The 14244-nt window shown below is 34.7% G+C and overlaps 1 protein-coding gene across 4 annotated transcripts; it reads right to left on the minus strand.

The window, feature by feature from the left end:
* Nucleotides 1–1884: 1884 nt before the first annotated feature.
* On the minus strand, nt 1885–13034 carry LOC147867917 (Pseudouridine synthase family protein). Of its 4 annotated transcripts, none has more exons than XR_015529393.1 (14): nt 12861–13029; nt 11445–11502; nt 9035–9062; nt 8908–8954; nt 8552–8642; nt 8277–8439; nt 5991–6075; nt 5816–5882; nt 5595–5670; nt 4797–4864; nt 2985–3054; nt 2577–2846; nt 2442–2506; nt 1885–2336 (listed from the first exon to the last, which is right to left on the minus strand). XR_015529393.1 is itself a non-coding variant. In XM_087315830.1 (14 exons), exons 1-14 carry the CDS (start codon nt 12967–12969, stop codon nt 2450–2452), a joined length of 1098 nt encoding a protein of 365 aa, XP_087171956.1. In that variant the 5' UTR covers nt 12970–13033; the 3' UTR covers nt 1885–2449. The 4 variants fall into 4 exon arrangements, 2 of the variants coding, with proteins under 2 accessions (XP_087171956.1, XP_087171955.1); XR_015529392.1 differs by having other exon boundaries at nt 1885–2353; XM_087315830.1 differs by having other exon boundaries at nt 1885–2506; nt 2577–2670; nt 2762–2846; nt 12861–13033.
* Between the last annotated feature and the right edge of the window lie 1210 nt (nt 13035–14244).

A 14244-nucleotide genomic window follows, 5' to 3' on the forward strand; every position in this document is an offset into this window, starting at 1 on the left:
TGTGTCCAACGCTAACCGTCCGAATCATCCCTTATTAAGCATACATGCATATGCATCCAAGAGCTCCTTGGATTGAAATCATGTTGCATTCTTGATTCCACAAATTTGTGCGCCTTTTTTTCTAAATCTTATCTTGCTTTAGTTATTAACACACACAACATGTTGCATCACATATAACGAGAAATAAGTGAAGCAAACACAACTAGACATGAGCAAGCAAGGAAACTTAATGAAACATGTGGATCTTTAACCCCTTGGCCAAGACTTTTGGGGTTTCCATCATTGAGATTTGAAACTAACTTTACGAGAATTTCGGAATCACGCATTTGTGTACATGTCAAATTTTCTAGCATTATCTCCCGCAAACCTATTATTTTGAGAAGCCCACCCCATTAAAAGGACATGAAAGCATACTTCTCATCCCGACCTTTTATTTTGACAAAAAACAACTTGATACTTTCACAATTCACTTATAAGAAGGAAATGTGCCTCTATCTATTTCAACATGACTCATCATCACCATGCACAAAAAAATCATCATTAACTTCTTTGTTATGAAACCTTCTCTTTGGTGATTGTTTACGTTATACATTTTTCTTTGATGCAGTAGTAAACAAGAGGTTTTGTATTAGATTGTGTAAAACACATGTTTTATCAATGCAATGCATATTCACAACCAAACCAATGTTGCATGAAGAGCATAGATCCTAAACTTGTTTCTTTCACATTGATTGCAAAGCAAAGAGTTAAAAGAAAAACATACATCCATCCAATGCACACAAATAATGTGGTCTCATCCATTCGAATTGGATTTTACTATGTAAATGAAACTTTTGGTCAAACCTGCGTACACACACACACACACACACACACATACATATCCTTCTAAATTTGCACATGCACATTACGCTATACACTATATGGAGCATTAAATTGAATTCAACATTTAGAGGCACGACTTTATTTTAGATAATAAATGTGACATGATTTACATGTAAATATTTTTTATCCAATTGTCATTTCTTATAGAAAACAATAACGAAAAACATTAAAAATGTGCCTTTATCGCAAACTATTGGTGTATGGTCCTTTGAAAAACATAGATTGTTAAGATTCATGAACCTTGGGAATTTAACTATTTAGGTATTAATATACTGATCAGATTCAATGGCTTGGATGCACATGTCAACTAAAATAATTGAGCCCTCTAGGATTTTGGGGATATATACATGGCTCTTTTCTAGACAAACATTGCAATAATCATGACTTCATAAAATGTTTTGTATTTAAATTGATTATTGAAGGTTTAAAACATCAAACCATGGCATAAATTCATTAGATACTTTTGGATGTCAATGCATACGTAATTTGAAGAAAGGGACTTATGTGATTACAAGAGGCCTTGAGAAAAGTATTGTCGAATGCAAAATATTTAATGATATAAATCTCATTAAAAAATGATGTGCATTTGATCTAATAGACCCTCATGAGGGATTGATTGACCTCATTTTCAAGCTTAAAATCTAGCTCAACTCAAGAAAAAATAGAAACCAAAGCAAGGACATCACCACCCATAAAGAAGTTATAGGCACTCATATAGAATCCAATGTTCATAAAAAGTGCAACAATCTCTAGAGAATTGGAGATCACTATGCATGGTCATTCACAGGGTACCACCTCTGAAAAAGGATAATGATATCCATGAAACGAAGAAAACCTATCTTTGCAAAGTGCATTTCAACAAGACTCGTTGTATTACAGAATTCATAACACTAGAAACGAAAAAAAACATGACCTAAATCATCTGATGTACAATCCATGTGTGTATGGTTCATTTAGATTTCATTCAAGTGAGAGGTAATTCAAATTAAAACACTAATCACTGAAGGAAACCTCAATCCGAATACAAAGTGTTATTACAAGCAAATAGAGCTCAATATATAATCCATTGAATCCAACTAATTAAGATTAAAGATGAGCTGCAAGTTGAAAGGATAGGTGCGACAAAGAAATTGCAAGTACTATTGGAATGGCTATGATACTAAATCAAACAGACGTGAAAGGAGAATCAATAGTTGGTAAGGTACTAACGAATGGAGATGCATCCACATGCACATTAGGATATTGCAAAGGTTATCAAAATATGACATCGAGGGTTCATGCTGACCATGGTGACATAGGAATTGGCAAGATTATTAGATCCAGCATTAAAATATTGTTATTTTTCATGTTTCCTCTTTTTTGACACAATTGATCTTCATGATTTTCAGAAGAGATACAGAAGTTCAGATGATCCACACGACCTCTAATGGCTTTATATGGAAGTGCTCATCCTCCTATACTAGTAAGTATTCTTTGGGATGAAAGTTTCTTCAGTTTTATACAGAGCAAAGAAAATATAAGATAGATGATGTATGAAGTGATTGATATATTCCATTTACCTTGAATTTCACGTTTCTCCGTCTACATTGAGCACATCCGGACATGGTGCAACTATAATTAGGTACTGTGGAATAAAGCGATTTAGATATCCCATTGATAACCAGAACATGTGCTTAAGAAGCTTATTGCTTTACCTTTCCTGTAATGGGGTGTGTGAATGAAAGCTTGTATGCATGCAGATTATAACCGCACTCACCAGGAACAACATTCAATGGTTTCTTGTAGCCCCTATATCCATCAAGCCCATTACATACAAGCTGATAAGATTATTATTAAAAGAATCATATCAATGAAACAAAATGAATAAAATTGAACTTGCCCATCATCTGGATTTGTTTGACTCTCTTCTGTTAACTCTAAGGAGCTCTCATTAGGCTTACCACCAGAGATGTAAAGTGTATCACCTATTCAAACACCAATTCAATACTCATACGTTGCTGATTTATTAGTGAATCACTGAACATTTTCTCCATGTACATAACAACATATCTCAATTTCACACAATGAATACAAAATAATTCTCATTCAATGCTATAATATACCTACTAGAGGATGACCAATATATGCTAAATGGATCCGAATTTGATGAGGCCTTCCAGAGAATATTTCCACCTAGCCAAAGACAGCATGATATTATCGTTACTTTCAAAATGCTTTCAGCATAAATTAAGCCTTCCATTTAAGTTGCCAAGAAAAATGAATAATATTAAGATCTCTAATATGCTTTCCATGGAAAGTGAGAGGGATCCCATTTGTGAATGTATTAAGTAAATGGAGATTCAATCAAATTCTTATTATTAGTTTGATGAATTTCAAATTTACATAGCTCAATTCTGCAGTATTACATTGAAAGGAGACAGGTAAGATCTCTGCGTCTGAGCTGGAAGATGACAGAAGTGCATCATTTAGAATCTGCAGCTCTCAGGAGGGAGGAAAGGCCTAATTGACAGTGATGACATGTTTCCCACAACTATTATCTCTATATCAAACCTTGACGTCCTCGTGGTATTTCCCATCATTCTAATTATTGTTGTGCTTCATAGCTCTTTGAGTTCCTTAAAATTGTTAGGCATCTTTAATGAGGCTTTCTATTTTGCAACTCATCAACAATGGGAATGTGTAGTTTCAGAGTTGGTTGAGTCATGGCTCATGAACAAACCTCTCTCCTAGCATGCAATTATTTGATGAAATGGCAAGATATAGTGTCCGAGCCAATTAAACAGCTACTGAGCAACTCTATAAGATTCACATGGATGTAATTATTTTTGGTCTCATATGTTAAGATAACATTTCTTGTAACTCAGTCTGGAAAGCGGAACAAGAGACTGCTGAATAAAATGAATCAGAAAGCATCTTGCTTCGACCAAGCTCATCATGTAAAAGCAATTGATTGGTGCCATATGTCATTCTGATTAGTGGTTCACTTAACCTCCTTTTGCACAATCGCGGGAAGTGTATCTGTATTCCTTCAATTGTACAAAGGCTAGAAATGACTAAACAAATGGGTGGACAGCCGACAGAAACACAGGAAATATGAATGTGTGACTTGACTCCATAACATTACCTTGAACCATGTCCAGGCAGCAGCCATTGACACATGCACTTAAAAGTCATGAGCCCACATTCCTTAAGAACATACCTTTGCAATTCACATGCTTCTGCCAACCATGCACAATTTAACTATTAACAACCTCGTATTCTCTTATTATCTTAAAAGAGGCTAGGGAGAATAATACAGATGACCAAAATGACAGATTGCCCAGCAGTATAGACATTGTCTTCTGCAAACTATGCATAATTTGGCACATAACAACCTCAAATCCTCCTACTTGCTTATATAAGGTTAGGGAGAATTCAGATTGAACCAAAATCAGGAGATTTTCAATGGCACATGATTTTGCATCCCAAACCCCCATCCCTTGCGTACCCTGTGACTGAATCTAGGGTCTATTAGCAATCCATATTCCAATTCATGAGATGGATTACTCTCTCATGTCAGTTGATCATTCACACGGTTGGCATATCATAGTCTGGAAATACCTCATTTCATATGCGTGACTACAGAGCACTCTCAAGGAATTGCATATCAAATGGAAAAAATTGCATCATATGTTTTGGATAAGACACTTTCATTACTGATAGTTTGTGTTATCCAAAAAATGTATGAATTGTCATAGCCTTCGGTACTGAGAGCTTTCAATATTTAGTGTCTTGTTTACTGAGTGTGATATACCATGCATCTGCAATATTCTAACTGTTATGTCAGATACCCTTGAACTATATATTAATATCAAATCTGCAAAGTTATTGGGTTTCAGAATTTCTATGTGCAAAAGGGGTATAATGAACAATACCTCCACCAACGTGCAGTTACCCTCCAGATTACGAGACAGTACTTTAACCTTGCTCTGTGATGGTTTGCCTATAATCATAAATGAGACCAATGCAGATTTATATAGATGTCTCCAATTGATATGCATCATCATTCAGAGAAGAGATATTTCAAGATAAGCACATTGTCAGCCTTTTAACAAGAGACCATGGAAAGAAAAAAGCCTTTCATAGAGGATTCTCAATTATCAGATATGATGTTTACTGGCACAATCAAACCTGTGTCACATACACGGACATGTACTTCTTTTTAGTTGACTTTCTGTTGCAGAGGTAGCAACAGCAGATTATAAATATAGCTACATGTTTATACTTAGGAAGACAACATTGGCGAGATGGGCATACATGAATGGATAAACACACAATCTCAATCCACAATTATAGAAATAGACTAGGTAAGGTTATTATAGTGTAATCAACTACGTTGAATAGTATGTACTCATTTGGAAACACTCACAGTTGAGGACGATTCTAATGATGCCTAGAAAGAAACTTTATTATGACGACATAATATCACAACTATAAAATTTGAGGAGATTAACCAAGCTTCAAATTTTGTGCCATAACAAGTTTTCATGCAAAAATGGTCCTTCAATTGTTAAAGATTTATTTCAGCATCCTCAGTAAAATACAAATCACATCTAAAAAAGTATTGTATCTATTAGGAATTATCTCAAGTTAAGTATCAATTTACACTAAGGAACAATTTATACAGCATTAAAATACTAGCTCCAGTAAATAAAATAAAGCAGTATATTTACCACTTGGGCTCGCTACATAAAGACCATTCAATACGCCTGTGTAAGCCACTGTACCAATCGGCTGTGTTATCAGAATCTATAACAAGCAGAATGTTAAAGATGTCCTCTTGGAATAGATGGTATGGCAAGTGAAGGGGATCATAATGAAGGGTACATACTGTAAATGACAATGAGCAACATGATATTGTTGTAGAAACAAAATCATTAAGCTTCAATAATACCTCATCTCTTTCAATGATCCCTGCTGCTAGGGCACGGTAAACTTTTGTAGCACGCTTCTCCATGAAACTGTAATTCAGTTTCAGTAAAGATATAGAAAATCTATTTCAGTTTCAATTTAAGTTAAAAACATAATCCTATCTAACACTCTAATAAATCAATACTTGCAAGACTCACTTGTTATGTGTTGAAGATATTACTGCAGCCAAATCTGAAGAAATTTTTGACTTTGCTTCCTTTGTCTTTGCACAAAGTAGTACACCTGTAAAATCTTCTCAGCTCACACCATATAACCATGAAAAAAATCCACATACAACTTTAAAGAGGAAACGCCCAGTTCAAAACAATGATGTCAACTACAGGGAAATTTGATCACTAATTAACCAGAGATAATCATGATAGAAGATAAATTAACAGTTTCAATGTACTCATACAAAAATTCTGAATTTTTCATGAAGTAGTCAGTATATGAAACAGCCCAATGGCTCTTGCAACATTCAAATTATGAAGGATCACTTTCGGTTCAAGTTAACATACATCCTTCAGGCTTGACTGCTAGTATTATCAAATCAAATGCAGAACAGTGAAGAGTCTCCATGATATAATTAGATTATCACAACAGATTAATGGGGTTTTCACTCCTTGATATTATAATCACTAACCAACTCTACGTTAATGACAATCATCTCTCAGTTCAGAGACATGAAGGCAGTCAATAACATAAAAACTACGATGTCTTGACATTAAATCCTTGTTAAAACCAAGGTTAGGAGTTTTCATCCAAGCACGATAAAGAATGCCGGTTGCTATTTGTGATAAATGATCTTAAGCCATGTAGTGTTCAAGATTGGACAATATCAGAGTCAATAGTTCAATTCTACTACATTACTGTATCACACATTCCACAAGCATCAATATCGCATAATATTGATGGAAAGGTAAGAGTCTAGCTTTCTGATTTTTAAAGTAAGGAAAATAAGAAAACATAATTATGTGGAAATTACATATGCAGCCTTGCATCTCAAATTGTCTTGTGAATGGGATCACTATTGTGTTAAGTTTGTGAATGCTTTCACATAAACAAATGATCCATCCCACACAACACACCATTAGATTTGGAACTTTGCAACCTTCTTTATGACCCATTCATCAGTAAACCAAACCTCACAGTCATCCACTCCCTTAATCTAAAATTTTAAGCACTTCATCTTTCAGGTTAGGCATATATATAGATATATATATAAGCCTGGACAGTTGCAGATGAAAAACACCCCACCAAGAAACAAGTATGCCCTCTCGTAAAATTACTTCCACACTCAAAAGAGTGAAGAAAAATGGAATAAAAAGCTTTCATTGGGCATTTGGAAAACAGATCTTGCTGTAACCATGGTTTGAGAGGAAAATTGGTGGGGACAATCCAAGCTATATTGGAACGAGGGTAGTGCATTTATATTTATGTCATGTAATTAGAACCATTATTTCATTTCAGCATACTAACAATGATTAACTCTATGCTCACAAGCTGTTTTGATAACATTAGCCCAAATCTTGAGGACCTTTCTTTCGCACCTCCCAAATCCATTGAAACTAGGTCTCACTGACAGTAAATTATAAATGTTAAGAGAAAGGGCTTTTAATTAAATCTCCAGATTTTGCTTTTGCCATCTCCATTATCAAGCTTGTCTTAGCCAAAACAACCGATTGCACGGTGCAACTTGTTGGTTGGTTCCTGGAAATTTGGAATTTAAGCCTTCTCTGGTGAAAATTGGGGTTTATTCACATTGATGTTTAAGCGTTATATTGCAAAAAGAAATAGTCAAAGAAAGATGAAACACTATTTTGGCTGATGTGCCCTCATATAAAGAGAGATGAAATTGGTACCATAGGGCATTTTGGCCACTTAAGAGATGTTTGGGCAAGAATAAATTATATCAATGTGAAGAACTAGAGAATATAGTTCTATGGAGGACGGATTTAGTGTATTTACATAGTAGAATAGATTAAGATAGAACTAGAGAATAAATTGGCCCATGAGAGAGAGAGAGAGAGAGAGAGAGAATTATACACCAAGGAGCATAAACTATACTAAGCAAAATGGGGGAATATTACAATGAAGTTACAAATAATACTAAAAGTAAATCAATTGTAATCAACATATCAGCAACACTTTACACAGAAGAGAGGCCTTGGTTTATACAGAACTAGTACAGAAGTACACATAGAAGTTAGTAATAATGGGAGAGTGAGTGGGATATGCAAGATATCCACTTTATCCAATGCAAAGGCATCTTCCTTTTATAATGTCAATGGTTAACTCTAATGCCACATATGCCCCAAGGAGTGTGTTGATGAGCTTGTTATCCAGCAATAGGATCGTGATTGCACCATATAAATATATTTACAGATGTTCAAACTTTAATCCACATTAATCAGCTAAACGCAATAGCAGTGAAAGAAACACACCAGATGTCCCCCGCCCAAGACGATGGACAGGAGAAGGCTGACCAAGAGAAATATTTTCATAATGGTCTTTCCTATATCTCCATTTAAGCTGAGTAAGAACAGTTCGCTGTTGATAAAGACCACCTGGGAGAACTTGTAGACCTGTGGGTTTATTGATTGCCAGCTGATAAAGAAGGGCATTAATTAACCAATACTTTCAAATTTTACAAGTTTTTGTAACCAAATGCTTTGCCAAATTGAACACTCCAGACATGAGCATCCCGGCTACAAATTACCAAATAATCATCTTCATAAAGAATTTCCAACTTCCAAGGGGCTGGTGGTTCTTTCCAAGGCAATCTATGATATGTAAGCTTAAACCCAACTCTGCAAAGTTTGAAGTTGTCAATCCGCGGAGACCCCAGAATTTAGATGCTTACAAAAACAATTACAGAAAAAATAGGAGATAACAATACACACACATGATTATCTTGTCTAAATGGATGCATAAAGCAAAATAGGCATGTTTTCAAGCAGCTAATTGCAACGATACTTCTGAACATCAGTTTCATATTCAGATAGGATGTTGATGTACTCATTAAATACTTTATAATTACATAAACGGAACATGATTCTTTGACCAATAATGTACCTCACAACGGCATCTGGATCTTTCACAACTTCTTCATTGATTTTAATCTAAGAAAACATGGAATAGAAAATTTAACATCACAGCAGAAAGTTTAGGCTTAACATGTATATTTAAGGACACAAATCACCTGTCCATTTTGAATCCTTTGCACCCATCTGCAGACAGCAATAAATGGAAATATTTAGATATTTGGACGGCAGAGAAAATGGAGAATATTTATTTATTGCACATATACCAAAATTGTAAGCATTGTATATATATATATATATATATATAGAGAGAGAGAGAGAGAGAGAGAGAGAGTGTGTGTGTGTGTGTGTGTACCAAATAAAATAGGGTACATATATATACACTTGCTATACGTATAATTCACACAAGGGATGCTCCAAAACCTCACACAAGGGATAGCTATATCTATTACAGTCCATATAAGACCCTTTCTGATGAATCGATGGGAAGTTCCAACCTCAGAACCTTAATGGGGATTAGATTTTACATCCCAAAGGTCAATCTTCTCCCATTCCTTTGGATTGGGTGTCTAAGTATGTTCTCGAGTGCAGACATGCTCTATTGGATATTGTGTGCTTTCTTCACACGGTGTTGTACACAATGAGTGTGTCTCTCCCTGCCTGCTTTATTAAAGAGGAGTTGCTCTTTCCAAAGATGGGTAGGGATAACAGCAATCATTCTTCACCTTATTTGTCTTTTCTAAAGGAAAGAATCTCAAGAAGCATCATCAACAATGATCAACCAGTATCTACTCCACCAGCTATAAAACAATGGCCGAGATGATCAGCTATTCTTGAGATGTGATTTCCTGTCAGTTTTTCCACCATAGTTGCGTCAAACAATATATAATCTATTATACATATTCTATGTGGGTACCCTAAACATACCATTTAAATAATGAAAAGTATATTTATTTATTTTATATATGCCTATGATATATATTTTGTACACCTATAGTAAGGCCAAACTTATTTTGTACTCCTATTCCTATAGTCACCAATCCTGAGCTGAAGCACCAAATCCTACAAAACAAGTTGGCCGCATAGATTCACATAAGGCGAGATAAATTGGAAGGTCGGGGATTCAGGAGTAAAATCTGTGTTATAGGCTAGGTGGCAACTGTAATTCATTGAGAAAATTTTACGACCACAATGGTGGCTTCATTCCTAGAGAGTTTGTTGGCCTCAAGCTGCCCAACTGGTCATTGCACTGGAGTTTGACAACGACATGTCCATATAATCAATGATATACTATCAGGCCCCACCTTGGAGTCATGTCTGGGTCTTTACATCCGCATCTCCATTGATATTTTCTCTTGCAGGTCAAAGTTTAGATAGGCAGGCATTTGGTGGATGAGAAGAAGTCGGCCATTTGATGTTTCATGAATTTAAACGGCAGCACTTCAGCTACAAACAGAGCAAAAATTTGAAGGGTGTCATGCCCGTCAAAAATATACACTTAATAAAAATGTCCGTCAAGTGACATACAAAGTTTCAATTTCCATTTTCATGTGAAAGGCCCCTAAAAATTATACATGTCAAATGACATGTAAAATTCTATTTTCCATGTCATATATATTATATATATGTCACATATTATCATATAAATATATGTATGTACTATGAAGTGTGTATAATAATATATTTATATTATATGTTTTTTTATAACATGCTTAAAATAATATCATCATCATGTAATAATGATATATATTTTCAAATCTTTATTCTATACTAAATTTTAAACAATAACTTTTATTAAATACTCTAAGAGTGTAAACTCTAGGTTTGATTTTAATGTTTTAAGTTTTAAGTTAAAACTTAATTTTTTTCGATAACCTTTTTTCCAAAAAAAATAGCCTTATTTTTTCCAAAAACATTTCCTCGTTTTTTCCAAAAAAAATAACCTTTTCGTCATAGTAAAAACATTAACACGGTATTTATTTTATGTATTTCCTTATCTTTGTGAGGTAGTTATGCTGATTTGTGTATCTTTGTGTTATAGTAATGACATGTATAGCAATGTAGCATTATATAGAGCTTTTCATTTTTTAAATTTGCATGTCAAATGACATGTTAGTTTTTGCAATCTTATGTCATCTGGCATACATCTTTAAAAAATGCCCCTCAAAAAACTTTGATACTAACCTATCAAATTTAGGCCCTGGCTACAAATATAGAAGGATTAAGAAAAAAATCTAGCCTACCCATCAGAACAACTATCTGACTTGAGAGCATAGAGTATTCCCCAAAACTTGTGAAAATGCCACAAACATTTTTTTATTTAGCAAAATGACACTCTTAGATTTAGTTATACAGAAAGTGGAGTTTCTAGAAGTTTCCCTCAATAATGATATGATGACAACGACTCCCTCAAAAAGTAACATGGCTATCTGAACATAAACATCTGTACCCATCTGAACGCTCAAGTTCCTTGAGATAGCAGATTATTATGATTAAAAACCAGAAACAAATGCAGTCTACATATTTTACAAGATTTTGGAAAGATGATATATCAGAGAGAAAACTTGCCCTTCTCTTGGTGCAGATGATTTATACTTTGCGCAATAAAAGTCTAGAACACTGCATGCTGATACAAAAAACAAAAAATAATAATTAGGTGTTGATGTTCCTTTCTACAAATAATAGATATACAACAAGCCTTGAAAATCCAAAGGTACGCCTATGAGAATTTAAAAATAATGCAAAATAATAGCAGCATTAAGAAGTTATTGTATCACCTATGGTGTACATAATTTTGCAACGGAAGTGTTGATCGCATAGCTTCGCTATTGTAAGAGATTGTTTTGCTTACCTCATTTTCAAATGTATAAATCCATCATTCTACACAAATTAGAGAGGCCTAAAATTGATATAATGCCCCCATGCATACACACTACAAGTCTATTTTTCAGCCATGTCAACATTTTCCCAGTCATGTCATTTGTTGTACGTTCCTATTATGCATAAAAACTTCCATTATCAATATCTCTCCTTCTTGTTCTATTTGAGCATCACATGCAGTGCTGCATTTCGATATGTCGTGACCCGGGTCAAAATATCAGTGGACCAAAACATTGTGATTGAAGTTTTGCCATTGGCAGAAGGATCACGACAAGACACCAATGTGGCCATGAGTCAAAGTGGCTCTTCATGGCTGAAGATGTCTTCAAGCTATTTCACAAGTATGCTCATACACCGAATGTAGAATATAGCTGTTACTGTTAGATGCTCTTCAAAGAGCCAGTAACAACTCTAGTGGTTGCATTTACATTTGTAGAGGATGATTGAGATCAGCAATCGGGGAGGATCTCAATAAAGATTCCACGCCTCAATTGTGGAAAGACTGGACATTTGAAGGTAGGCATTTATGGATTTCCTAACAGGAAACAGTTGCAAAGGCACAAAGGAGGGCTTTTATGGCATTTGTTGTATCACTATATACAGATGCACATAGAAAAAGAGATAGATTCAGCAGAAAAACAGAAAATGGCGGCTCCATTTGACATCCATCAGATTATGCAATCGTACCAAAGATTTTCAAATGTACTACCTTTTCATGGGCTTTTCTTTTTTGAAGCAAAATGTTTTGATTTTCCTTTCCTGTTTCTTCAAGGATAGTGTTTTCATATACAAAGAAGGGGAATTTAGAGCAAAAATAGGTCAAACTTCTTTGCTCATGGATTACAAATAATTCCAAACACGGTAAAAACAATTTTAACTTCCTCTTTGTAGATGGATCAAAAAGATTCTATGAATGTAATGGATTTTTGTCCTCATCTATGCTGTTCGAACCTCCCTAATTTTCTCTTACCATCTCAATTCTCCAGCTCAATCTCGTTTTCAGTTATTTGTTCAGTGGGATGTGTATAGACAATCCCATTTATGGTAGGAAAAGAAGAAATTATGTTGACATAAAGGTAAGTAATAAATATAGAAAAGAAATACCTGTGGAGGAAGAAGCAGCAGGGGGCACTATGTCGTTATAGAAGATGCCATGGTTGAGGTCGGGCCATGGCAAACCAAACTCTCTTTCCTGAGAGAGGGAAGGTACCATGATGTAGGATGATGTATTATGGTGATGGTGTGAAGGTGTATGATAATATTAAATGATGTATGATTGTGATGGTGATGGATATGATGATGTGTATGATGGTCATGGTCAAGGACCAAGGTCAAGGTCATGGTCATGGTCATGGTCATGGAAATGGAATTGTAGGAGTATGGTGACAATAATTTGCTAGACACAACTTCCCTAGTCCAAAGGATAGTGTTCTATTTATATGGTGTGCATTGTGTCCTTATGGAGGTTCTTGATTCAAATATGTTCATTTGGGCCACTTTATGATTGTATGCCAACGAATGCCCTTTTTATAGTGGTGATCCCTAGTGCTTCCCCTAGTTATTCTACATTGTTGGAGCATGTCTATAAGCAAAGGGGTTATATAAGAAAATCAAACAATTAGTTTGGGCAATGTCAATGGGACTTTGTGTTAATGGAAAAGTCACTACACCCTTGGAGAAACAACCTTGGAAATTGTCATCATTCTTGAGTTATCAAAGCATAAGTGGCTAATCAACAACCTCTTATGTAAAACTGACGTTAAGTTATTTCTTTGGGGATATACTAAACATATTTGCATACCAAAAATGTGTTTGAGCCAACAAGAAACCGACTAACACTTAAGTTTCAAAGATAGTTAGGTGAAATGTAAGGGAGCTTATTCTCCTTTTAAGTTGTATGATATTTGGAGAAATCTTTTCAATGATCAATGGAGTATATTGTTTGCAATATCTCATCAATATCGTCCAAAATTAGGGTCTTCATTCCAAATTAAGGAATAGCATACGTGTTATGTTGCGGTTAACAACAGGACATTATTCTATAATTCAGCCAATTTTTTAATTGAAATTTGGACCTTTTAAGCTTTTTGAATATTCTCAAATCATTCTATCAATTAAAGAGAGGATATATATGTTGGGAGTTTCAATAAGGGTAAAATAATACTTATAGTATTTTAGTAAATACTTAAATAACTAGTTAGGGGATATTTGAATCATTATGCAATACCTAATTAGGGGCATTATGATATTTACAAATTTTGAAACTTTGGGGATATTATCTTCTAGGATATAAAAGCAAAGATATACAAAGAGCATATGTTGAGTTGGTAGTGGGACTTTACCTATTCTATGGAGCTATCTTACTAAGTTGAATACCAATCGAGAGATATATGCCTTTCGAATAGAGCAAAAAGTTCATTTGCCCGACAAAAAATAACCTCAAGCCTCTTGGTAGGTTGAGCATGCTTGTGTCCTCTCTCAGATTCTA

The sequence above is a fragment of the Azolla caroliniana genome, unplaced genomic scaffold (genome assembly GCF_043228905.1).
Source record: "Azolla caroliniana isolate FFs.n. ecotype wild unplaced genomic scaffold, voAzoCaro1.0.p SCAF_2, whole genome shotgun sequence".
Taxonomy (NCBI): domain Eukaryota; kingdom Viridiplantae; phylum Streptophyta; class Polypodiopsida; order Salviniales; family Salviniaceae; genus Azolla; species Azolla caroliniana.